The 26,815-nt window shown below is 39.7% G+C and overlaps 2 protein-coding genes across 2 annotated transcripts; both read right to left on the bottom strand.

Moving 5' to 3' along the window:
- LOC138350262 (uncharacterized) lies at window positions 1–3,770 on the bottom strand. The gene has a single exon (XM_069300844.1). It carries the CDS (start codon window positions 3,340–3,342, stop codon window positions 19–21), a length of 3,324 nt encoding a protein of 1,107 aa, XP_069156945.1. The 5' UTR covers window positions 3,343–3,770; the 3' UTR covers window positions 1–18.
- A 2,508-nt stretch (window positions 3,771–6,278) lies between these two features.
- LOC123754285 (beta-1,4-galactosyltransferase 4) lies at window positions 6,279–23,003 on the bottom strand. The gene is made up of 8 exons (XM_069322049.1): window positions 22,943–23,003; window positions 18,194–18,272; window positions 13,116–13,268; window positions 11,861–12,071; window positions 11,437–11,820; window positions 11,194–11,291; window positions 10,084–10,284; window positions 6,279–9,064 (listed from the first exon to the last, which is right to left on the bottom strand). Exons 1-8 carry the CDS (start codon window positions 22,986–22,988, stop codon window positions 8,725–8,727), a joined length of 1,512 nt encoding a protein of 503 aa, XP_069178150.1. The 5' UTR covers window positions 22,989–23,003; the 3' UTR covers window positions 6,279–8,724.
- Between the last annotated feature and the right edge of the window lie 3,812 nt (window positions 23,004–26,815).

Raw genomic sequence — 26,815 nt, 5'->3', positions numbered from 1 at the left:
AGGCATCGTTGAACAAGTTTATTCTGATGTAAAAGAAACTTCAGGTTTCACGATATGCTCGGCCACCCAACTCTCCAATTCTGTCAATGGCTCTATGAAAATATCAGGTCCACTTTGCTGCTGTATAAACTTGCGGAGAGTGGCGAGGGCTTGCATGGCCTCGCTGGGCAGGATGGGACCAGTCAAACTGCTTGCCTCCGTGCTGTCATCTCTCATCGCCTTTTCGGCTTCGGTGCCATCCTTATTCTGTTCCATCGTCGTCTGAACCCGACTGTCTACGTTGAGGTAGGATTCAAAGGTAACGTCTCCAGGAATGTCAATGCCGGAACGTCTAGCACGCTTCAGCAGCGCATGTTCATCCTCACAGTCTAACTTAGCATCATAAAGTTCTTCAATTTGTTCCAGTCCAACTTGCTTAAAACTATTCACGATGAGCTCTGTTTTGACTTGTTTCCACGCTTCATCTAACAGCTCCATCGCCTTCAACACTGTAACCTCATATTTTTGCCCTTTCTCATTACATTTTATCATTCTTTCCAAAATATATCGGCGGTACAAGGTTTTCAAACTCTGAACAATTCCCTGTTCAACTGGGAGTAACGGTGAGGTAGTCTCCTTTGGAAGGAATGCGAGTTGAACACATCTAAGGTTATCTATGTTTGGATGTGCTGGACAAGTGTCAACTAAAATTACAATATTTCTATTTAAATTTTGATACTGTTCATCCAATTTTCGCACCCAACTTTCAAAAATAGATGAAGTCATCATTGCTGAATCATTTGCTTCATAAGGCAACGGTAGTGTTTCTACATTGTGAAAGGATCTTGGGTCCTTCATCTGACCAATAACGACCAAAGGAAGCTTCTCGCTACCGTCCATGTTAACAGCAACCATTAATGTGAGTCTTTCTTTAACCCATGTCCACTTGTGGCCGTCCTCCCCCTTCATAGCAAGAGATTTGTCAGGTAAAAGATTGTAAAAAAGCGCTGCCTCGCTTGCACTGAAAATATCTCGAGGCTTGTAGTCTTTCAAAAGCGAAGGAACTGTACTATAAAACCAGGTACTTGTAAGATCTTCTACAGGAATCGAGGCTGAAGGTTCTTCATGTTCTCCCACGACTGTTTCAGGGAACCATTTATTCAACGGGTCTTGTGTTTCTGCTGTCGAGGCAACATTTACGTTAGGAAGAGCATTGGAAAACCAGGCATTTGTAGAGCTATCTGCTGATTCCGTAGCAGATATTTCCGTTGCCGGCATCGAAGGTGGAAACCAAGAACTTGGCGAAGTTTCAGAATCTGAGCCAGCTTCAAGGGGGACAGATGGTAGTGGACTAGGTTGTCGATCTGCTGGTTCATTAAAGGTACCACCTCCAGAGTCTTGGTTGTTTTTAGGATTAAAAGAAAGGCCATGCCTTGCTTTAAACCGGTCCAGCCATCCAACGCTACACGAAAACTCAGGATGTCCTAGTTCTTGAGCCAATGTGACACCCATCCCTTGGAGAACAGGACCCGTAATTGGTATATTAGCTGCCCTGGCATACCTAAACCAAGTCAGAAGGGCTTCTTCGACATCAGGGTATGCTGCTGTACGCATTCGTCTCCGTCCAGCAGCATATCTTTGAGATTTGAATTGTGTCATTATTCTATCTTTGTTTTTCATTATAGTTGAAAGCGTTGAAGGTCTTAAGCCCCACTCTCTAGCAATATCTGCTTTCTTTTTAGCGCCCCTTGCCTCGACCTGTTCTATTAATTTAGCTTTGTTTGCTATGGTCAGTTCTTGTCGATCTCGTTTTGCTCTAGGACTTCCAATTCCAGGAATACCCATCCCAAATGGAAGACCAAAATTTTTCATTAACTCAAAGGGAAATGGGAGACCTGAAGGTTTCGCCACTTCCGTGGACGATGGGACGGTCTCTCCACTAACTGTATTAGACTGCTGGCTGTCGCTTCTCCCTCCCTCACTTGACTGTGAATCATCTTTTTCACCAGGTGGAGCACCACCTTTGGTCATTTTGGATAACTGAGCAAGGTATTTTGCCATTTCAAAAGGTGGAGGATCACCTTTAGTTTCTTCGGTCTGGTTGTCATTACTCTCATCTGTATCCATTTCCTCAGACTTCCCACTGGACTGTGCATCTCTGCTGGATGATCGACTTGCACTTCCTGACTTCCCTGAAGATCTTGTAGTGCCATTTTCTTTACCAACAGAAAGTGTGGCTCCCTTTCCTTTTCTTGATCTCTCTGAGTATGGTCCCGACTTTCTTGTTTTTTCAGATTTAGATGTATTAGCTTTGGCCATTTCAAGTTGTTTCGCATACATCTTGGCAATCTCTGAAGGTTTGGCAGAATTCTTCATCATTTCTAATTGCTGAGCATAAAGTTTTAGTATCTCGGACGGCGGTGCAGCAGCTTTGGCATTTTCTATTTTTTCTGCTTGTTGTTTTGCCTTTTCTGCCTGTTCTGCCTCGTACTTTGCTTTTTCTGCCTGTTCTGCCTCCTGCCGTGCCTTTTCCACTTTCTGAGCTTGCATTTTGGCCTGTATTGCATTCTGGGCAGCCCGTTTAGCCACCTCTAGCTGCTGAGCATAACCCTTCGCAAAGTCAAAGGGATGACTAATTCCCTTCTGAGCTCCGCTTTTGGTCTTAACTGTGGATTGTGGGGCTGTTTTGGGCATTTCCAGTGGAATTTCAAGTTCCTGTTGTGTATCGGACATGTGGTGTGTAACGTCAGCCTTTGCAGGGCCAGCAGCTTGAGAGTCTGGGCACTGCTGGTAGGTCTTGACATAGTCGAAAGGGTGGCACACATCCATGCTACCCCGAGCCATGTCAATAGTTGGTGCCACACTTCTCGCCATCTCGTAGGGTTGTGTTCGTGGCATCTCATAAGGCGTGTGGCTGTCTCTTGTCATCTCGTAGCCCTGAGGTCCTCTTGGCATTTCGTATGTTGTATTGCTTCTTGCCATTTCAAATGGTTGACCGATACTTCTGGACATATCGTACTGTTGTGCAACACCTCTAGGCATATCAAATGAGTGGTGAAGTCCTCTTGACATGTCAAATGACTGTGGAATAGTTCTGGGCATGTCGTATGGTGGAGCTACATTTCTGGGCATTTCAAACGTGTGCCCGACACCTCTTGCCATTTCATATGGCTGGTGTGGGCCCTTGTTCACGTCAAAGGTTTGGTATGCCCCCCGAATCATATCTGATGACTGAGAAACATATCTCGTCATATCAAAAGAAGGATGGTCACTCCTCGAGATTTCAAATTGTTGTGTCACACCCCTGGCCATTTCACAAGGCTGAGCATCACTCTTCACCATTTCTCCTGCTGTATTGGACATTATGAACTGTTGCAATACAATTATTTTGTTTTAAATTAGCAAAAATATAACTGGTATAAATTTTGGTATCAACTATAAAATGTCATTGTCATAATAATGCATCGGCACTATGTTTTCACAAGACAGCAGTAATCACACCAAACTAATTGTTAATTACAGATATATATATGTTATAGTTTGTACTAACGAGGTTGGGGGTAGTGTGAGCCCACGGGTCGTCACAAGCCTACTGCTTGAGTCCTCCCGCATCTGACACACGCTGACAGTTCGCTCACTGACACTAACTGTCCTCCGCCAGATACACTCGTAACACTTGAACACATCAATGCTTCGTGATGTGACCTGAGGGGGTAGAGCGAGTTCACTCAACACACGAGCCTCGTAGCGACGTCAACACGGCCCCGCAACACTCGCAAGCTTTGTACCGTGTAAACGCGACCCAACACTCTCCAGTGTCGCCACCCTCACGCACCACCCCTCCTCTTCCCCCTACACTCTTATTATCTCAATTTTATCTCGCTTATCCTCAAAGTCCCGTGTCCGTACACGCATAATTTCATATATATGCGTGAACTATAATATACAACTATTTATTAATATTTAATTATGACATAGGTAATTCATATGTTGCGTCTGACTAATAAGGTAAACAAGGCGGAGAGGAGGAGAGTGGAGTTGGCAACAGTGCGTGTATGGGGGTGGGTGGGGGGGGGGGAGGAGGGGAAGGGTTGCCGGGGGCCGCCACGCCCGGGACTCTCCGCCTCCACCTGGGATCGATTTTATAGGCTTTAAACTTCGCGTTGACCAGCGGAAGTATGGAGCATTTATTATTATTAATAGGAGTGTTATATATGGTATACTCGGTCTAAACTAACGGTCACGATCAAATGCACCGGTAACTGTTTTTGTAGGGTACAGCAGGGGTTAGTAGGGATATCATAGGGGGTGGTAAAGGGAGAGGAATGGGCGGATTAAGGCCCGAATTAAGCGCATTAACGAGGTAGAGGAGAGGGGGACCTCGATTATAAATACTTTGAAGTTTCCGCAATTATATTTTAGAGACTTAAAGCTTCTTTCATCATCTTTAAAAACGTTATTTCTCTTAAATTAATAATAAATGCTGTGAAAATCTTGACAACGTCTGCAACAGATAAAGTACTAATATAGCTCAACCTCGTTTATTTGAACGTCGATTGGAGGCTTAAAATGTGTACGAATAAACCGAGTTCACATAATTTGTTAATACAGCTTATCACAATTATCATACAAGACTAACGTTATATACCATGCACTAGCATTATTTCATTTACTAGGATGATCAAAGTAGTTATAACATTATGCAGAACAAACGCAATAGTAATTATATTTTATCATAGTTTTCAGCACTGTCTTATAAAGTTTAGCTGCGTACAAAGCCCTTTTACGCGAAAAATCTTGTGACTGCTTCATATAAGCGGCTGGGCGTGTTCTCCACTCTGTAATATGTTACACCTTGGATCATGATGGTGTTGTCTGTAACTATACTTTACATAATATTTAGGGTCTCAGTACAACTCGTCCTCAGGCCAGGCTCGTTAAAGCTGCGGGCGTCCTCCAAAGACGCATTCATCAATTTTAACGTATTATGTATTAAAAAATAGGTGATTATTGGGAACCTTTAGGTAGTTACAATAGAATTTCTTGTGGAATAGTTTGGGGATAAATCAAGTAGCTGGCACATTAGAGATAACATGGTTTACTACACCATTCATTGTAGCTTCGTACTTTTCTTCGACAGTTCTTGATATTGCTACCTGCTTTAATCAAAATAAAATGGACTAATACATTTGTATTTTTTAAGAACTCTAGATACTGTATGTGGAAACACAATTACTGCATAGCCTTTCTAGCTTGGAGACTTCTTTGGATAATTACTTACTCCCATGATTTTGCATACTTTACCTCATGTGCCTCCACACTATTCTGTTAAAAGTTACAAGAAGTATTTCAAAGTTCAGAAATTGTAAACAAATTGTTATATGTGTATTGAGGCTGAATAGTAAAGTAGTTTCAGACTGATGAAGTTGGGAAGGGTGAAAACCAGCTGTCACAGAATATGTCGGAGTAAGGCTGTGAAACAGGCGGGAAGTGTGTTGCAGCTTAAAATGACCCTGGCAACTTCTCCCAGAATCAGTATTTAGAGGAGTGACTTGCTGATATCCGTATCTATTAGGTTTGAAGTGATCTGCCACATACAATATTCCGGCCCTCACTGAACATCACTTTCTCTTTAGTACTGGGTACAGGGATATTGCCCTGTGCACTGTGCCCAAAGCTAACTTCCAGTAAGAGCTCATAAATGGCTGCCAAATAGGCAGCACGGGCTAATCATGAACCAGTGGGTTGCTAATTACCCTGAGCTGAGCTGCCAGAATCACGTAAACGGTCTCCAACCTGGTCCACATTCACTCTGCCTCTAACTACAGCATAAAAATTTTCTTTCTTCCTCCATTAATAGACTGCAGCATCAACAGCCACCACTGTGGTGGTAAGTGGTGAAAAATAAAAGTGGTTCACACACAGTAAACAACCGTGTGCCTTGTTTTCCCTCATTTCTTTCAAGCAGTTCACCGTTTTGTTTGGTCTAAGTTTCTAAGTAGTTTTTCCGCAGTTCCAGATCAGTCTTCGATTCAAGAGCGATAATGGCCATGGCCATGCCCGTTTGAAAGCCAGATTCTGCATGGTCTTGGCTCTTGGTAAGTTGGTTGAAGTTTCAAAGCCTGATATGATCCTAATCCTTAGTTGAACTCATGCATAAGCAATGGGTGACTATTATTAAGGAGGCTTTCCTAGAAATACTGTACTGGCTGATCATCTGAAAGCCTCTGCTATACACAGTCAACAAATTGTTCAATAAGGTGCCTCAATATTCTTTTCATGGTAAGAAAACAATACAATTACAGTATGTACTTTTATATTTTTAAACTTTTACCAAATTTATTTATAAACACTTACAGAACAGATCCTAATTATATAAATCTATTTATCCTATTTCCTTATCCACAAAACTCATAAATTTGCACTGGTGTATATAAACTATTAAAAATATCTGTACAGAATATATTTGTGTTGATGTATAGGAAATGTGCATATATTGTACAAATAAAATGCGCATTCTGCTACACAAATGTATAGTACATGTGTATCTTCTTATGCAGCCTACAACTGTAGTGTATTTATAAAATGCAAATGCTTACATACAGGCATGCTTACATTTACTGTTGCAATACATCCCCCATTTTGACAAATTAAAAAAAACTACAACAGACTAAAAAATTAAATATGCATTGTACATTGTATTGTAGTTTTCCAGTAAGATTCGCCAGTTTGATTATTGGAGAATTTTTAAATGCCAAAAATAAATATTTATAAAGGGTGCCTCACATATTTGCAAGTTGGCATGGTTATTTAACACAATTCACTTGAATGTGTTAAAAACACTGTACACGAGAAGCAATATAGTGTACTCACCTATCGACTTGAAAATGGTCCAGGACGGACCGAAACGTCGTCGTTCCTTCACCTTCTAGTGTGTGGTGTGGTCTGGTCAACGTACTCACCTAGTTGTGCTTGCACGGGGGAGGGGGCTCTTTGGTCTCTCCTTTCGACTGTCATCAGTTGGTGTACAATTAATAGGTATATAATGCCATGCACGAGTGTACTCAATTTCTCTTACGGGCTATTCATCGTGCCACCTCTTGGGGGTGGCTTAATCTTCATCAATTAATCTGTACTCGACTAGTTGTGCTTGCGGAGGTTGAGCTTCAGCTCTTTGGTCCTGCCTAGCAACTGGTGGATTCCTGAGCCTATTGGGGTCTATCATATCTACATTTGAAACTTTGTGTAGTCTTTTTCTCCACTACATCACTGCATAATGCATTCCATTTGTTAACTACTCCTGACCATCTGCATGAGCGAATTCATGTATTGTTACCCCTGGAAGCCTACAAGACAATAACGATTTCTCCCTCTGTACAGCAGTAGGTTTCAAGGCAATGATGCATAAATAATGCAGATAACATTATACATTTGTAATGGTACTGTTTTCTCAGACATAACATAGAATAAAAACTCACTTGTGTTTGTGAAATTTAAGGAATTTACACCAAAGTAAGTAATTATCAAAAGGCACCAAACCGGGAAGCCTATGTAGCACTATCCAATGTGTGGAATAATCAGAGGGCGCTAAATATCACCAAGGATGCCAATACGAGAACAGAAATGCATAAGACGAACGATATCAAAAGTATCCGATTCACCAAGAATTCTATCGAGGGATAGAATTAATTACAGTTCTTTAATTACATAAATTTCACAAATACACAAGTGTGGGTTTTTATCCTACATCATACATTGTTGGAAATTGCTCAGGTTTTCTTTATTGAGTATTGTATACTTGTGACCAAGAAGTAGAATTCTGTATATGGAATACGGGTTTAAATGAAATGGGTAAAGGAATCAAATGCAGCATGTTGAAGTGGCTGAAGCACAATAAAAGGTGGTGGTATGAATTAATAGAATGCCTGTGGATTGTCAAAAAAAAAGTAGTTTACACAGGTGTAATAAGGGGATCATGTGATACAAGCAGATCAGTATCTTTTGCAACAGAAAGTATCAATAAATGAAAGTGGGGAGGTCTGAGCTTAAAATGAGTGAAAGGTTTGTTTGATAATAGTCTCCTGGAGAACCTTCTGCTGTGGCCACCCAACAATGGGGAGCTTCCAGGAGGAAGCAAGGCATCTGGGTTATAGATAGGTATAGATATAGATAAATAGATGTGCATTTACTCATATTTTTTCAAGATAGGAGTCCAGACAATATTTTTTTTTTTAGAATGTCTTTGGGATGCATTCATATTTTCTTATACAACTCAAAATTTGATATAGCACTGTACAGTATTGGCAAATTTTAAATTTGTTGTTTTCAAGGAGCTAATTCCTTGCAAATATAAAGGAACTGCAGTATTAAAAATGAAGGATAATCCACATCTTTCATATGTAGATTGATGTACAGTATAATTATTAGCTATGTTTGCTAACCTTGAATAATTTAATTTGTTCTTTAATTACAGTAAATAAAAAAGCAGATGGTTTCATTAAAAATAGTACAGTACAGTATTGAGTTCATACTCAAGACACAGTTTTATAGAAAATTTGTTATTGGTACTTTAACATGTTCTTTACATACACTAAAGACAATACAGGAATATTTTATAATTTATATTTACAGAGAATCTGTATGTACTGTACATTTATTAATACATGAATGACAAATTTTTAATCGAGGTCACTGAATGTAATCTGATAATCATACATAAAATTTACAATTACTGTATACAAACTGTTAACAAGAAACAAGAAACCATGTATAAAGTGGTCTCATCTTTTTATCGAGAATATGATATGATAGACTGGACAACCCATCTTCACTGACATCGTTATTTTGAAGCTTATCGAAACGATCTTCTGCTGGTGGTACACGCGAGTGTGGCAGCATAACATAAGATGCTACTTTTGGATCAAAGCGGATAACAGACAGTCCTACCTTTTCAATTCTATTATACATGTCATCATCTTCAGCTCCCCAGCCATAAAATTTATTACTGAATCCATTGACTTTCTCAAAATGTACTTTCTGCATTGCAACTGCTCCTCCAAACAGACGGCGGTATTGAAGATGATATCTGGAGAATTACAAAAAGTAAGAATTATATACTGTTTAACTGCAAGTAATAACATTTCACTTAAAACAATGTTCTTTAGTTTAAAACTGAACACTTACACTGGTGTCAATGTAATGAAGACCTTTTTGCAATGCAGTCTAAGGTGCTTAACCAGTAGACAGTGACCCATATTAGATTCAATGTTCCTTATAGTACAGGGTATTTAGAAATTTCGACTCGGCTTTTAAAACTAAGCACCAAGACAACATTTCTGACTGACATACCTAAAAAAACATTGTAAAAATAGATGTGAGAAGTAAGGGAGGGGGGGTTTATGGGAGACATTCTTGGGAATTTGCTGGAACCCCTTAAATGTGACATTTTAATCTGTCACCAAGTGGCAGCATGCATAATACCAGATCTTGGCACCAGTTTTGAAAATCTGAGGACCTGGTTAAACATTACAACAGTTGAAAACTGTTCTAAGCACCTAGAGAAAGTCAAATGCCACAGTGAACAACCATTTTTATTAATTCAGAGTCAAAATTAAGACAGTGAAACTGTTCAGTGTAGAATCTGTCACTTAGTGAACATAACTGGAGGTCACAGCCTAGTCAGTGAGAACACTGCTTGGTAGTCCCTTTGATATAGAGTATGGCTTGGAAGGGCTTTGTGAGTATTGCATATAAATAAGCATTCCAGAAATCATTCTAGATTGGAATGAGTTCTTAAGTACTGTACCTCCCTTGCACCAGTATGACCATAAATGTGTTTCAAATTCACAGTTGCACTGGTGCAGGATGCTTATCTGGGAAGAGCAGAGCCTTGCCTCAGGGAGCAACTGGGTGCATTGCTCACAAAGTTTATCTACATTATACTAATGCTTAAAAAATTTTGCTCATTAAATAAATGCTAAACTATACCTTAAGGGGCTCACTTATTTAATGGGTGGGAAGCAATATCTTAAATGTTTTACTACTGTACTTTTAATGCTCGCCTAATACCCTACATTATATACCGATACAGTTTGTCAAACTCACCTTGTGGTATCAACAGCTGAATACATATGCCTTGGGTGATGAGTGCAGGCATATATATTATGGTCATTTTGTGGAAGCAGATCAATATCATGAAATATAAAGCAGTCAACTTGATCTAGCTTGAGAGTTTCAACAAAGCCAATATTGAACAGCTTTGCGCGGTTAAAATCGACACCTTCTGTCTGCTCGACAACTACAATCCTGTGAACAAATTTTAACAGGTGTTCTTAAAAATATAAATTATACTAAGTGTATACAGTACCTCTATTCTAGCTACACATAAAATGGAACAAATATTATAAAGTCTTAAATAAAACATTCAGCAATACCCATACAGTATCTCTCATTCTATTAAAAAATTAAATTTGGTTAGTCTTTAATAGAATATAACTACTGGTAATTTCTGATGGACAGTCCTCTGCTAATTCACATATTAGAGCAGCACTTTAATTATTTTAGGAATGGGTCCAGATTATGAAAATGAAATTGATAGAAGGGTCATACATTTTATTTTTTATTTTTTTGCTGAATGCTTATAAGTAGAAAAGACAAATTTGTGCCATTCACTTCTAAATTTAGACACTAAACTCAAAAGCTTGAACATTTGGTACACTGGAAACTGAGCACATTAATACAAACACAAAGTCACTTAAAAAGCTGCAAATAGTACATATTTCTCCCTCCCATCATGTGATAATTCAGAAGCTCACAGGAAGATGAGATTTGTGGACAGTTGAACCCACACGAAGCATATTTTTGCGATTTCTCTTATGTAAAATGATCAGCGACTCCATGAATATTCAATTGCTTCTTTGTTTATTTCCTGTGAATCTTGCAGCTGTCTGTTTTGCATTGCCTACTTTCCGGACGTTTCCTTAGTGGGGTGATCGTAACACTCCCCTGCTTTCTGCCCCTTTGTAAGGAGGAGAGGTTCTGACTCTGCTCTCTCTCAGGTACTGTAATACAGATGTCTTGCACTGATGTGGCAAGTGTGTGGGGCTACCTCAACAAGCTCGCTACAGCAAGCCACCGTTCAGCCCCTCCAGAAAACACAAATCATGGAATCACAAGGGAAGTGTCTATTACAAGAACTTAAGTGTTACAAGTTACCTGTAATTTAATTGTTGCCTGTTCAGGAAAGGATGCATGTAAGTCAAAAATTTTTGTAGATGCAGACTCCTGTTGCGATAAGGAATTATTAATGCCACCTGGAAAAAACAACAACAGGGTACTCTTTTTTTATATTTTTAATTTTTTGTTATCAGATACACATTATTAGTTGTAAGTGATAAACTACAATATACACAACTAAAATTGCACACACACACACACACACACCAAAAAAACACTTACATTGTATCTTGAAAGGCAGTTATTTGGTTTCCAACAACCACCAACTTGTATTTCAGAATTCCTTAAAATTTCTTCATCTGAGAGGGAATCTACGTTGTTGTCCAGTAGCGTTACAGTGTTTTGCAGGTAAGGAGACACTACAGGACACCAATTAAAATTGTTTCCTGTTGATCCTATGAGCCCCACTAACTCTTGCGTAATATCATTGAAGGCAATATATGGGAATGTTACATCGGTATACTTTCCAAGCAATAAAGGCAAAACCCATAACATCAAATTCGAAATTATAGATAAAAACCAAACTTTTCTTACATTGACATGCACAGTTTTCAATGACGCATCAATTTTTCTCACTTCCATATTGCAGAACACAAATTTGTCAAAATGCCATCAATAAAACTAGGCAAATGAACTTTCATTAGGTAAGCTTAGTTTGGGGAATTCCTTGTAATTCTCTAATTGCCTCGCATACAAATTTTATTTGCCCTTTGATTTTCGATGACTTTTTTGTGGATTCCGATAACTTTGCATTCAAAATTTCAAGTTTCTTGTCAATAAATGTCAGTGCTTCTTGAAGAGTCAGTTCCAGATGAAAGCCTAAGCCAACATTTACATAAATGCGTGACACATCTGGCCTGTTAAAAATAAAATATTTAGCATTAGATTATATACATTACATATATATACATTACTGCCAAGTTATGATGCATTCCATGCTCATACATATTGGAACGTGGGCTGTGAAATATTTTCTATAGATTACATGTTCACAAATTATATTAAATACTCAGAAAAAATACAAAGTCAACCATCACTGCACAAATTCAAAATAATTGCACATGAACATGTGCAATTATATTTAAACTGAAATTTAAAAGTGATTTTAAACCCGTGTTCCTGGTTGTCAGGTCCAAGCTAGCCTAATAATGTGCTACATTTCCTGATGTTTTTCTTTAGATATACTTAATCTTTACTGGAAGTGGCGGAAAATAATTTACAGTGTTCGTTTTCCTCCAGTCAAGCTAGTGAAGTTAAGAGAGCTATGCAGGCCACATACTTCTGTTAGCCCATTGTCCTCGTCTGTCTTCCTTCAAGACTGGTCCTCACATTGATCAACCACTGGAAGTTTGTGGGCTCTTACAGATTGCTCGTGTATGGAGTTAATGACTTGATCTACTGCCACCTGTATAGCAGCCAGGTGGCAGCGATCCTTCACCATCTTTGGAATTTATCATGGTACAAGAGCATAAGAAAGGACTACAGAAAGCATACTGGACAATTTGAGACAGCTCCTATTAATTATCTATCTATCCAGACTCATTCATATTTGTCTAGCTTATGCTTGAAATGATCCAGTGATCCCACATCTATAGTATTATATTTGCTTCATAAATCAACAACCCTAACACTACTTTTGCTAACACTACGTTCTCAAATGCCATTAAATGGCAACAGCTACCTGACCATAATTTTTTTTTATGAGTATTTAATAAAACTTGCATTGTGCAAAGAATGACTTTAGAATGAAAGAGTTTAGCCAGACAAATCAGAATAGAATTATATTAAAAAGTGAAGATTATATTACATGTGCAAATTATCTATCATTTAGTGTAAGTCTAGCTTCAGATCTTGTTTTATTTTTCTGTCTCAGGTACCAGAATAATTACTTAATTACTTACACATGGGACTGAACATAAAAGTTTGAGCCAAGGTCAACTTGTGTACGTAAACCTTCTTCATGTGGTACTTCATTTATGCAATCAATAACCTGCTTAAGCTGGGAGTGGGCAGCTATATCTTCATACAATTTGTCACGATTCTCAAGCACAAGTCTGTAGGGGAAAAAAATTAGAGAGTTTAGTTTAAACAGTAAAAACCTTAAGAGTTAGAGTAGAACCTTAATATCATGTATAATAAATATTTTGAAACGCTAAATACAGTAAACAGTTGCAGCTAATAGAGGGAGCTATCCTGTAGTTTATTTATTTAATAAAACCAGCATTGAATGCAATGAAACGCCATTTTCTGGGCAAGTCCCGGAGGCTCCTCGGAGCCTACCGGGCTGATATGTATGTATTTGATTGTGGCATTAATCAATTTGATTAGAGTTCTTGCCTACCAGGGACCACGAGCCAGAGGTACGAGGAGCAATGACCTATAGAAACCTCCATATGGTTAGATGCATACCATGTATGCCATCGACTGGGTTAGACACCCAACAAGGTAGGTGTCCCAAAACAAGCTCCACCTGGTTCAAAATTGCTACTGAAAAGCTGAACTATCAAGCAGAACTCCCCAATCTGAATACATGCAAACAAGCATGACGGCACAACCAGCCGCTGTCTGTGCAGCGCCGGCCATCCAGCTCCAGTTTGGAGGCCGAATATTAAAAACGCAAATACCACTGACCGAAGGGAGGGAGGGTTGCCAGGGAGCCTCCAGAACTCCCCCAGAAAATGGCGTTTCAATACATTCAACCCTGGATTTCTGTGGAGAGGCCCTCCGGCTCCACAGAGCTACCTAACCACAGAGAAAGTAAAAGACGGACGCAGCCTGGAGATGGCCGCCATCCGTACCTCAACGAAAAGAGACAACTGGCTGCATCCTGCGACCCATTAGCGACACACACCCGACTAGGGCCAGAAACATTAAGGAGTGAATGGGCTGCCAGGACCCTGCTTGACCTCCAAAACCCTCATGCCCGAATGTCAGCCCTAGACATATTACCAAAAATGACAGCTAAAGCAGTAAATTTGCGATCGTTGGCCACCAAGGGACCAACGGGACAACTTTTCCCCTGGTAAGTCTCCAACCGAGCCAGAACCCAAAGCAACAGCAGAACCAGGGGAAAAGAGGTAAAGGTAACCCCCACCTCGACCAGTCCTGCCGAAAGGCATTGACCCCAATGGCCACACAGTCGGGTAAGGGTGCCACATATACAGGGAGACATACAGGACAAACAACAGCAGGGGAAGGATGAGAGAGCATGGATGAAACCAAAGTCTGGGTCCTCATAACAAAAGCGGGGCAGAAGCAGGGCATCCAGAAGAGGTATTCAACCCAGCGCTTTGCAGCAACCGAAACCTTACATGCAACACAGAAGCTGCCTTCACCCAACTATCAGTATCAGTGGACTGGGTGAATTGGAACACCAGCAAGGAACACCACTCGCAGGACTCCGGGTCAAAGGTGTCATCGACCCAACAGGCAGCACGACAGAGGCAAACCCGGTGAATGTCACCCTGAGACAAGGGGACAGAACCTTAAAACTCGCACAAGGCGAGATGCATAAAGTAAAAGTACATCTCTAGGAGGAACAGAACCAGCTGCTGTGATAATAGGTGACAAGCTGCACAGTACCTTGTGCCCCCTACCAGGAATGATACTACCTCCTACCCACAGTCAAATAGCAGCTATGAAAACCCCAGCTGATCCCAATGGCGAGCAATCACAGAGCAGCAAAAGCTCCCTACAGAGGTAGTCCCCAAATGACTTGTGGAAGATAACCTCAAGCAGCAAGGGCAGTACTTACAGGGCACCTAAGGAAGATGGCCCTAGGCGCATGCAGCACCAATACTCCATGAATTACTCCTGGCTCACACAGCAAAATAACACTGCAAAGGCACAGCACTGCACAGAGATAGGAGCCAGAGTCGAACGACCGCCTCAGAACTGGGGTTGGATGGCCGGCGTGGGGATCTGGGGCTCCCTCTTTCCCCTCCTGGGGAGGGGGGAGCTGTGCAGACAGCGGCACGACAGCAGTTATGACATCATGCTTGTTTGCTTTTTTTCGGATTGGGGAGTTTTGCTTGATAGTTTGGCTTTTGGTAGCAATTTTGAACTAGGTGGAGCTTGTTTTGGGTGCCTAGCCCGGTCGATGGCATACATTTTTTATTTATTTATATATACAAGAGTTCTTGCATTCATGAACAGCAACTAGCATGCATAGTGTTTTGGGCAAATGGAATGCTTCCAACTACAAGGAGGTTTCTATAGACCATTGCTCCTCGTGCTTCTCTGAGAGGTCAAAGTTCTGGCTCATGGTCCCCAGTAGGCAAGAACTCCAATTGAATTGACCGATACCACGGTCTAATACTGCCTATGTATTTGTTCTGTTCTTCCTACTGTTTTCTGGCGAGTTTTCCTAGTTTTGTGGTTGATCTTTAATCTCCTTGTTCCCTTCTTTCACCTCGGAGAGTGAACCAGATTCTGGTCTCATCCTTCTAAGCAGAAAATAAGTGGGTCTTAGAATAGAAGCCTGGTGTGCAGGGCTGAGGATTGGTGGAACCTAAGTAAAGCTCAAGGATCTAATGAAGAATCTCTCCCAAAAAACAGCAACAACTTTAAGGTAATGTACAGATTCATAAGATATTGTTCACCCAATAAGTTCAAAGTAAATATAACAACATTATTTAAGTTACTGGACTTTATACTTAGAAATACTAGTTTATTAGAATAAGAAATAAAACAGATTAATTCAACTTGAGATTAGTAGATATTGGTCAAGAATACTAAGCACATGTATGAATAGAGTGTATTAAGTAGTTATCAACAGAAAATAGACTATTACTTAAAGATAAAATTACTACCAATACTGTCAGAAATTAGATCTTTAATTACCAATTTTTTTTTATTAAAATTAATATGAAACCTTTACAAATTTGTAATCTAAACATATTTACAGTGGAATCTCGATTCAACGAACCTCAACTCTGTGAGTCTTCGGTTGGAACACTCGCTTTTCATGCCAAATGTACTCACCTGATTTGACGAACAAGTATTCGCTGAAGTAAGGATGTGTGGATTTGCTTAGGATGTTGTGACCGAGTTCATAGATGGAGGCAATATTACAAGAAATAGTTGGGCCTTGGGTAAGCCACTGCATATATTTAAAACCACATTTTATGGTTCTTTCTTTTCCAGTTGCAGAGGAGTTTGTGTAGAAATATATGGGTCCCCTTTCCTTTGAAAATAAGATTTTGAAGCTTCGGTGTGGGAAAATATGTTAAATGTGGTTAAATCTTTTACAGACAGGTTCTCTTGGTTGTTGCCCCTTCAGACAACAGGTTGAAATTATAATTTTGCTCAGTGAAATCAGCTCATAGAGCATAGGAAATATTTAGTATGAATGGTAACACTCTTTAATACAATGATTCACTCTTAATATAGCTCCAGTCACATTTTTAATGATTTTCATAGATCGGTGCAACATTATAGAAAATAGTAAGAGGCCTTGGGAAAGCCAATGAGCACATTTAAAACCAAACTATGGTTCATTTTAATTTTGAGATTCCCCAGTCTTCGTTCACTAATATAGGTCCTTTTTCCTTTGAAAATGACATTTCAAGGCTACCGTGTGGGAAATACAGTATGCTAGATGTAGTTAAATGTCTTTAGACATGTTCTGTTGATAGTTGTCTTTCATATGACAGACAAATTAAAATTTCGCTTGGTGAAATTGGTCCTTAAAGTGTCGGAAATATTAGGATATGTATAGTAACTATTAATATGGCCCCAATCATGATTCTGATGACTTTTGTAGATGGACGTTACAAGAAACAGCTGGAGCCTTGGGTAAGCTATTGAGGATATTTAAAACCAAATTCAATAGTTTGTTTTTATCCCGAGTTGGCAAGGGGTTTGTTCACTTGTTCACTTCACTTTTGTTCACAGATATGGCCCTGCTGCCATATCCAAGCAAAAAATTTGAACGAGTTTTGAGGCTGGAAACATTTAAAATAAGCTAGATGTGGTTAAACTTTTTTGCAGACATTCATTTGGTAGTCTATTATATTATAGGTTGAAATGAAGATTTTGCCAAGTGAAATCAGCCCATAGAGCATTGGAAATACATCTTGGAGGTATGTCCAATTGCAATGAATCCCTCAACGAAAAGAATTGGGATTGGTCTCGTATACAGAGGAACCTTGGTATTCGAGGCGAGCCAAATGCCAAAATCTTTGAATACTGAATTTTTTCTGTAAGGAATAATATGAACTTGATTAATACCTTTAAGACCACAAAAATAATATTATAACTTCTGGTAGTTATGCTTTTAGGGTTCTCTCTGTCTTTCTGTTTTCCGTCATTCAATTCACTGGATGCTTTTCTTACAAGAAACTTGTCCAAGGACGATTGCTTTTGTCTGCACTTTAAAATGTTTCTAAAGCGAGACATAGGCATTGTCATTCAACAGGTTTATAACACTGTCTGTCATAGCTTTGTCGGGGAGATATTTAAAGAAAACTTTGCACTTTCCCCCATTTTGCACATATTCCTTGTATTAGAGAACTAGATTTAGGTATACCAAACTCGATAACAAGGGCAGACATATGAGCACAACTTTCATATTTTGCTATAAGGTCTTTCTTTATCTCTATCAGTGGTTTCAACCAATTTTCTTTTTGCTTGGCTCTTATAACTATCTTAGGTGACATGGTGACTAATTTAAACTAGGAATATAAAAAATATCCAAGAGAAAAGTGTAGTGGGTTGTGCACTGAATGGCAGCTATGGCAAAACTGACATCAGGGATGTGTAACTTACGTGCGAATGCCAAGCAAACAGACTAATATTTGACATGAACACAGCATCCATAATGCCGAAAAGTTCGAGTTGGGAGCTGTTCGAATACCGAGGTTCCACTGTAGTTCATTGAATCGAGGTTGTACTGTATTCGTTCTTCAAAATGTCAGCATAACACACTTTTACTTAATTTGTATATTATAATACAGTACACTCAATATAAAGTACTCACCTTAAATCCTCTCTTAAAACATTATTAAGGAAATGCTCATATTTTTCTAGTTTCTCTCTGTCAGCCATCATAATACACTCTGAAACAGAAGAATACAGAAAAATTGCCAACACACTAAGGAATAAAATCACTTTGAACAATGGGGAGGTCTGCACACTGTGGCACTGCACACTAAAAATTAATGGTTAGAGCACACGGCAAAAAAATTAACATTTTAGGTCTACTGTAGTTATTAACCCTTTGGCTACTCTAGGCAATAGCAGTCTATGCAAGGCTTCGTTCTCGACTCGCAATTGGTGATCCGGGATTCGCTTTCCTGGGCAGGACAGAAATGGTTGGGCACATTTCCTTTTACTTAATGCCTCTGCTCACCTAGCAATAAACAGGTACCCAGGAGTTACACAACTGTTGTGGTGTTGCATCTGGGGAGGGTCAGTAGCTGACCTTGGGGGGGATCCTCTATGCAAGCCTAAAGTATATATATAAACAGGCTTCCTGTTCCTAACAATACAGATTATTTACAGTGACTTCAGTCTGTATGCCAAAAAAGCATTTCCAACTCGTGTATAGTTCAACCAGTACTGTTCTCACAGGACTGGTTGTGCAGTATCCAGTACTGTTCTCGAAGGCCGAGTCTACAATTCTATTGATAATTATCGCATTATCTGAACTGTATTTGCCATTTTTATTAACAATATATATTACAGCAGCAATTAAGGTGCTGAAGCTGGTAAAAAAAATGTGAAAATATATTTCCTTAGGCAGTTTAAGCAATGTAAAATGATTTAGAAGTAATCATGCTGAAAGACCTTACTTTAAAGAACACAACAGAGATACTATCACATCAAAGAAAAATGGCAGTTTGGGTAACAAGAACCTTCCAAACAAGATGCCACACCAACTGATGACACTTTAAAGACATTAGTGCTCTCTAGATGAAATATTGTTGCACATTAACAGCCCCAGTCAAAGTTGAAGAAATTGCTGACCTGGAGAGCATACAAAGGTCTTTTACTGCTAGAATCCACTAAATAAAACATCTATTTTTTTTGTATATACAAGAGTCACAGTCTTGTAAAGCCACTAGCATGTACAGTGTTTTGGGCAAGTCATTAATCCTAATTTTCCCCCTGGAATACGACCCACCAAGTCATTTAACAACCAGGTACCCATTCACTGCTGGGTGAACAGAGGCGTACAATTAAGGATTGGTGCCTAATCAATGCTCCCCAACCAGGATACGAACCCAGGTCAAATCGATCGCAAAGTGCCTAAATTACTGGAACTCAAAATGTTAAATCTGTATTTCCTTGAATGCAGGTGGGAGAGATCCATAATTTACATTAGGAAAATATTAGAAGAACTGGTTCTAAATAGGCATAGAAATACTTTAACACCACATGAGACCAGAATGCATGGCAGGATGTGCAAAACAGCCCCACTGAAAAGCAGAGGTGCAATAGGAATGCTGAGAGAACTATTTACATCAGAGCCAAGACTTTTCAACACTTCCACTACACGTAAGGACTATAACTGGTCCACCTCTGGCAGTGTTCAAAGGAGAACTCGACAAGCACCTTCAAAGGATACATGATTAACCAAGCTGTGACTCGCACACCAGGCTGTAAGCAGCCATATCGAACAGCCTGATTGATCAGACCAGCAAACAGGAGGCCCAGTCAGACCAGGCCATAGGGACATTGATCCTCGAAATCAACAACAGGTAGGGCAGAATACAGACTTGAAACACAAGCATGTGTTGGAAGTTACTGCCACACTCAGTGTTAGATGGAGAAGTTAACTTCAGCTGGCTGCAACACTCTGCTAACTTGTTCACTTATTGTCTTCCTCCCTCCCAATCACTAAATGACAGTATAGAAAAATTAGGGAATTCTGTGCCGATGTGACCATCCTTATATCGATGACTATCTTACTAAAGACATGCCAAAACCAGTATGTGTGATAAGATGTGGTGATCTCTTTGACAGAAATACAAACCAGCAAGGTTACCTACTACAGTACTACAGTACAGTATATTGGAAATATGGCTTCAGATCCCAAAAGAGCACTAATGATGCACCGACTACAGTAGTATGATTAACTTGATACATACAGCTTTTTTTTTTTTTTTTTTTTTTTGAGATATACAGTACAAGAGTTGTTACATTCTTGTACAGCCACTAGTACGCAGCCTACAACACTTCCTAGAAGGTTGTAACAGAACCCATGGGCACCACATCTGAAACAAATACCTATTTGATATTCCAAGAGTGTGCCTTAACCAAACTAGAAATGCTCTACAAATCAAGGGACCCAGAATGTGGAACGACTTTCCCAATCATGTCAAAGGCTGTACCTCTCAACTAGTTCAAGAGAAAAACTAAGTACTACCAAATAAAAACTCCATGTAACCTATCTTTCTCCCTAAATGTCAACCCATGCCTTGCTATTTTCAAACAACACTGTTTGTTGACCAACTTATATAATTGCTGATTATTGCAATATTTCCCCCTCCCCCCTTTTTTCATTCCTCTTTCAACACAATTGATACTTTTAATCTCAATTAGTATCAAGTTGTAGTCTGTTTTTTCCCCACAACTTACCTGAAACGCTGTGTGTATTGGTGGCCTTACGTATTGTATGTACTAGCTCTACCTATAAATCCAACATTATGTTTGTAACTCATCTTCTATGTATGTACTTTTACCTGAATAAACATTTGAATTTTAATTTGAATTTTGCAAACTGCCAAACCCAACTACATAACCCTAAATTTTAGGCTATGGCATTTCTGTTTTATTCCCATACTTTTCTTTTATATAAATGGGCCTTTTCATGTTTTTTTTTTTATTAATGTTCTTGTTAGTGGTACTACTTAAAAGAATAATGGGTATCCATGGAAAATATGCCCTAAATAACTCGATACAATGCCAAAAGTGTTTCCAATTCATAGATTATGTTATTATAATACTGTACCATCACTTAATTCTCATATTGCTCATAATAGCATTTTGCATTCTCTAATAGAAGATAATCTGTATTTAAATTTTAAATCTTACCTAGTTTAACTTAAGCTAACATAATATATTTTAAGAGATGAAAATAGTACTGTAGTATAAAATGAAATGACTGAATAATAAGATTGTTTTTAATATAATAATTCATTGTGTCAGGGGACAGGCAGCCAGAGTGTATTATACACGTTAGGGTTATATCGAGGTCCTACCCACTTTCCCCGAGGTCAAATTACAGTACCCCCCCTCCTCCAAGTTGCAACCCTATAACAAGCTGACTAACTCCTGGGTACCTATTTACTGCTAGGTGAACAGGGGCATTAGACAATAGGAAATGTGCCCCCACCATTTTCTGTCCGGCCTGGAATTTGAACCCGGAATTCTCGATTGCGAGTCGAGAACGATCCCAACTGTACTACCAAGACCCCTCTCCAACAATTGGCAAACATCAATGAATTCAGTTCCTGAATAAGAAGTTTAATACTTATACTGTATTAGTAACTGCGGTGAACCCAAGAACTTTTAAATTTTATAAACTTTCTTTAGAAGCAAACACTTTTTATAAAGGGACTTGGGTAAGCTTAGGATGGTAAGGTTAGATATGGCTAGGTTACATATGGCTAGGTATGGTTAGGTTAGCTAGTTTGGTTTAGTTCAAATCAAATGTTTATTCAGGTAAAGGTACATACATAGAATGTATGTAACTCATAATGAGTTACAATGTTGTATTTATAGTTAGAGCTAGTACATACAATGCCTAAAGCCACTAACACGCACAGCATTTCAGGGCAAGGTGTGGGGAAAAAACAGACTAAAGCTTGATACTAATTGAGATCAAAGCACAAATTGAATTGAAAAAGGATATAAAAAAAAAAAAAAAAAAAATGGGGGGAGGGGAACATGGCAGAAATCAGTAGTTTATACAAGTTGGTTAACAACAGTATTGTTTGAAAACAGCAAGACATGGGTTGACATTTAGGAGGTAAGGTAGGTTACATGGAATTTACTAGGTAGTACTTAGTTTTTTCTCTCTTGAACTGGTTGAGATACAGCCTTTGACATAATTGGGAAGGTCATTTCACATTCTAGATCCCTTAATTTGTAGAGCATTTCTAGTTTGGTTAAGGTGCACTCTTGGAATATCAAATAGGTATTTGTTCCTGGTGTGGTGCCCATGGGTTCTGTTACAACCTTCTAGGAAGTGTTGTAGGTCAGGATTGGCATTACAGTTAAGAGTATTAAATATATAAAGCACACTTGAGAGGATGTGCAGTGACTTAATGTCTAACATATTCAAAGATTTAAGTAAGGGTACCGAGTGCTGTCTGGGGCCAGAGTTAGATATTGTTCTAATAGATGTGTATTGAGTAATTAGACGACGTAGATGATTTTGGGTAGTAGAACCCCAAGCACAAAAACCATAAATGAGATAAGGATAGACGAGAGAATAATAGAGCATCACCAGGGCAGAGCGAGGTACATATCTGGTCTTAGAAAGAATGCTAACAGTTTTAGAAGCTTTTTTTTTGCTATATTTTGAATGTGGCCCTGGAAATTCAGCATGTTATCGATGAGAACAAGCTAGTTAGATGCATATGCATGAATAGGGTAAGAAATTACTTTGAGAGAGTAAAGTAGCATGGGGCAAAGTGGCACGGGAGTAATCTAACTTGGGAGCAAACTAGAATGGGGGTAGAACTGGAAGGAATGGATAGGCAAAGGGACCAACACACACGACTTAATAAAGTCTTGAACGGCCAATATCGTCGTCGTGACTCCATCTTCTAATGTGTGGTTAGATCATCAATGGGAGCAACGACCAGCAACCCTTGCCACTAGCAACTTATACAGTTAAAACAATGAAAAGAACAAATAGCTACCCGATTCGCCTGTAGCCCGAAACGCTGTGTACTAGTGGCTTCAGGCAGCATTGTATGTACTACCTCCCTCTATTAATCCGACATTATGTGTGTAACTCATTTTCAATGCATGTACCTTTACCTTAATAAAGATGTTATCTTATCTAATCAACATTACCACTAAACCATGCAAGTGTTAGGCAGCCCTCACCTCAGGGCCACAGGAGCACCAGGTCCGTCCACTACCGTCCGTCCCTCCTGCTGGCCTCCGTCTGCCCTCCTCTCACCTCCCTACTTGTGTAAAGGAGGAATTGTAGATGTTTATCTCTCAGAATGTTTGGTAATATGTTTATTGTTTGTGATGTGTGTCTATGTATGTATTAACACGATGTACTGAACGGGGGTGAGAATAGCTTGAGCTACCTCATCCCTTTGTGTGTATTTTACCTCAATAAACTTATTTCAATTTCTCACCTCCCTGACTCAACTCACTCTTCTCGATTTGACAATAATGATTAGTCCTCAATATATGTACACGTAATCATTTGAAATGTTTAAAATAATGAATTAATTTGGTATTTCAAATACAGATAGTCGTACAAGGTAAATAATTTAAAAGAACGACCTGTACTCACCTAGTTGTACTCTCCTAGTGGTGCTTGCGGGAATTGAGCTTTGGCTCTTTGGTCCCGCCTCTCAACCGTCAATCTACTGATGTACAGATTCCTGAGCTTCTCAAGCTCCATCGTATCTACATTTGAAACCGTGTACGGAGTCAATCTACCATATCACTTCCTAGTGCATTCCATTTACTAACTTCTCTGACACTGAAAATGTTGTTTCTAATGTCTCTGTGGCTCATTTGGATACTCAGCTTCCAACCTGTGTCCCTTTGTGCGTGTACCATCCGTGTTAAATAATCCATCCTTGTCTACTCTATCAATTCTCCAGAGAATTTGTTATGTGGTAATCATGTCTCCCCGGGCTCTTCTATCTTCCAGCAACGTGAGGTGCAGTTCACTCAGCTTTTCCTCGTAACTCATGCCTCTTAGTTCTTGGACTAGTCTAGTGGCATACCTCTGAACTTTTTCCAGCTTCGTCTTGTGCTTGACAAGGTATGGGCTCCATGCTGGGGCCGCATATTCCAGGATTCGCCTTACATACATGGTATTCAAGGGTCTGAAAGATTCCTTACACAGGTTTCTGAAGGCAGTTCTGATGTTAGCCAGCTTCGCATACGCCGCTGATGTTATTCTTTTGACGTGGGCTTCAGGAGACTGGTTTAGTGATATCAACTCCTATATCTTTCTTTCCGTTCAGTGAAGGACTTCATCTCCCATTCGGTATCCAGTGTCTGGCCTCCTATTTCCTCCCCCTAGTTTCATTACTTAACATTTACTCGAGTTGAACTTTAATAGCCATTTGTTTGACCACCAAACTGATAAGGACTTAGTATGTTGAATTTTACGAAGTAGTAGAGCTGTTTGTAAATAATTTTGTTCAAATATTTTTGATAATATAGGTAGATTTAATATTAGTATGTAATTGTTTATGTCTGCCGGATAAAGATATGGTTAAATAAATAATACCACACCATCGCAGGGGTCCGGACATATGAAAACTACTTGGGCATCAGTGTCCAGATGACACGCTGCACAATACTGATGAATTATGTAATTCACAGATATGTGTGTGTGAAAGAGGGAGAGCGATGGAATTAAGATCGGGGAAAGAGGGAAGAACGGAGGATGTTGGGGAAAAGGTGGACAGTAGATATGCGAAGGAAGGACAGGTGGGAGGTGGTTGGTATTGATGTTCATTAGACACTTTACCTTATCACCAAATGCTTGTCGATCTCCAGGTTGACCTACTGTCCATCCCCAAACTGACAGCTTGTTGAAATCATAGTTAGAAAAAGCCCTTAACCTTTCTCTCAATGACTTAGTGGAAACCAAGCCTTGCTTCCTGTCTGACTTGGGAAGGGGGGTGGGGCCTCTGCGTTAGCACAGCAACACAAATTGCTGTGCGATTTGTTTCTGTCCTCTTCAGTGGCATCTGACAACTTGATGAAAGAAATCTTACCAAACTACTTAAGTCAACAGGCAGTGGTAAATGATCCCAGTTTTATACACAGCACCATCAAATTGGTCTTTCTCATAGAACCAACACTCCAACCATCACCACCTAACGTTCACAAGCAAACCAGCTGGGATGGCCCCACTGAAGACCGAGCAGCTGCAACACCAACCCATGACACTGCTAGCCTTAGAGCCGTGGCAGCTCCCCATACAGGTGACTTCCTATTAGCAAACCCCAATGTCAGCAACCGGAACGCATCTCTCATTACAGGCCTTCCGAACTGCAGTGGCTGCCCCAGTTCACACAGAATAATCTATACAGTAAGTGTAATTGCAGTGAGGCAGTGACATACAGGTATGGCCAGCACAGTCTACTCTGCCAAAGAACAGTGGGATAGAACTCGAAACAGTGGAGTAAATGACATCATTAGGAGGGGGCCTTATCACAGCTTTTTGTCCAACAGAGCGCGCACCCCATTGCCTAATGCTCCACCTATACATGTATAATTTAAAAAAATTATATGTATGTCCCAGGACAGATCTGTGATGCTCCCCTTACAACAGGTTCCCACTCTGACTTAACTCCATATATATATACTAACTCTGATTCCTTTGATAAAACCATACCCTTATCCAATTTAAGATAGCACACCAAACTCTTTAAGCCTCTACCTTTCTAATCAATCTTTCATGAGGCACAGTATCAAAATCTTTGTTAAAGTCAAGGCATACATCACAATACTTTCCACTATCAACTGCCTCAAATATACTGGAATAGAATGAATGAAGATTTGGTAGGTAGGAGGTAGGCGACACATATAGGTGTGGTCAGGAAAAACAACAGAGTAGCCTACACGGTCTGTAGACTTAGAACTATCGGCGAAGACAGAAATGTGAATAAATGTGTTTGCAGTAAATAGTTTGAGAGACTGAGAAGGGAGGAAAGGGGGAGGAGAGGTGGAACACAACACAGGAGCGTAAGACATGCCAGCGAAAGAGGGGAGACGGTGTACTTAGCATCTCGCCTCAGGAAAAGACAAACGATCGCGATTGAGGATGGCCTCCTCAAATTTGAAGTGCATACACGCGCCCAGAGGTAGGGTGGGCGTCACCACCATTGATGCAGTGAGCTTGGGAAGAAGAGCACTCTGTCTTAGTGACCAGAGTCCCCATACAAGGGGCAGACACACTGCACTTGTGCATTTGAGGGGACCATGCCCAAATTTCCAACATCTATTGCAAAGTCTAGGAAAGGCAATGTGTGCCTGAACGGAGCATCTGGCACCAGCAAGAATTATAGAAGGCGGAAGGGGACCTCCTATCAAAAGTGATCTGGAGGACCTCACCGGCCCCAGGGAGTTGTACCAGAGCCCTCACCACGACAAGGAAACACTTTGGAGGGGGATGGTACACTAAAACCATTAGCCTTTCCACACACCATCAATAAGCGTCTGTGGCTTTGCAATATTTTTGGTTGATAATTATTTTGTGGCTTACTGTACAGTTTAAATTTTCTTCCTCTTTTTAATTTTTGTTCTACAGTATATGAAGCTAGTCTGATAAATCCTCTGCATAGCACTCATTCAACACTGTAAATTTCATTAAAGCCAGTATTTTATTACAATTTGTAATATAGTTTTTTTTAAATTTTGCATTTATATTTAGAAAATA

Source organism: Procambarus clarkii, chromosome 1, assembly GCF_040958095.1.
Source record: "Procambarus clarkii isolate CNS0578487 chromosome 1, FALCON_Pclarkii_2.0, whole genome shotgun sequence".
Taxonomy (NCBI): domain Eukaryota; kingdom Metazoa; phylum Arthropoda; class Malacostraca; order Decapoda; family Cambaridae; genus Procambarus; species Procambarus clarkii.
The sequence above is the reverse complement of the archived record's forward strand: the minus strand, read 5'-3'. Positions and strand labels throughout refer to the sequence as shown.

Coding starts and splice junctions, on each gene's coding strand:
- LOC138350262 (XM_069300844.1), bottom strand. CDS start 3,342: ATGTCCAATACAGCAGGAGAAATGGTGAAGAGTGATGCTCAGCCTTGT.
- LOC123754285 (XM_069322049.1), bottom strand. CDS start 22,988: ATGGAGTCACGACGACGATATTGGCCGTTCAAGACTTTATTAAGTC. Junction 11,821..11,860: donor GAATTCCCCAAACTAAGCTT/ACCTAATGAAAG, acceptor TATTGATGGCAT/TTTGACAAATTTGTGTTCTG. Junction 11,292..11,436: donor ACTGCCTTTCAAGATACAAT/GTAAGTGTTTTT, acceptor TGTTTTTTCCAG/GTGGCATTAATAATTCCTTA.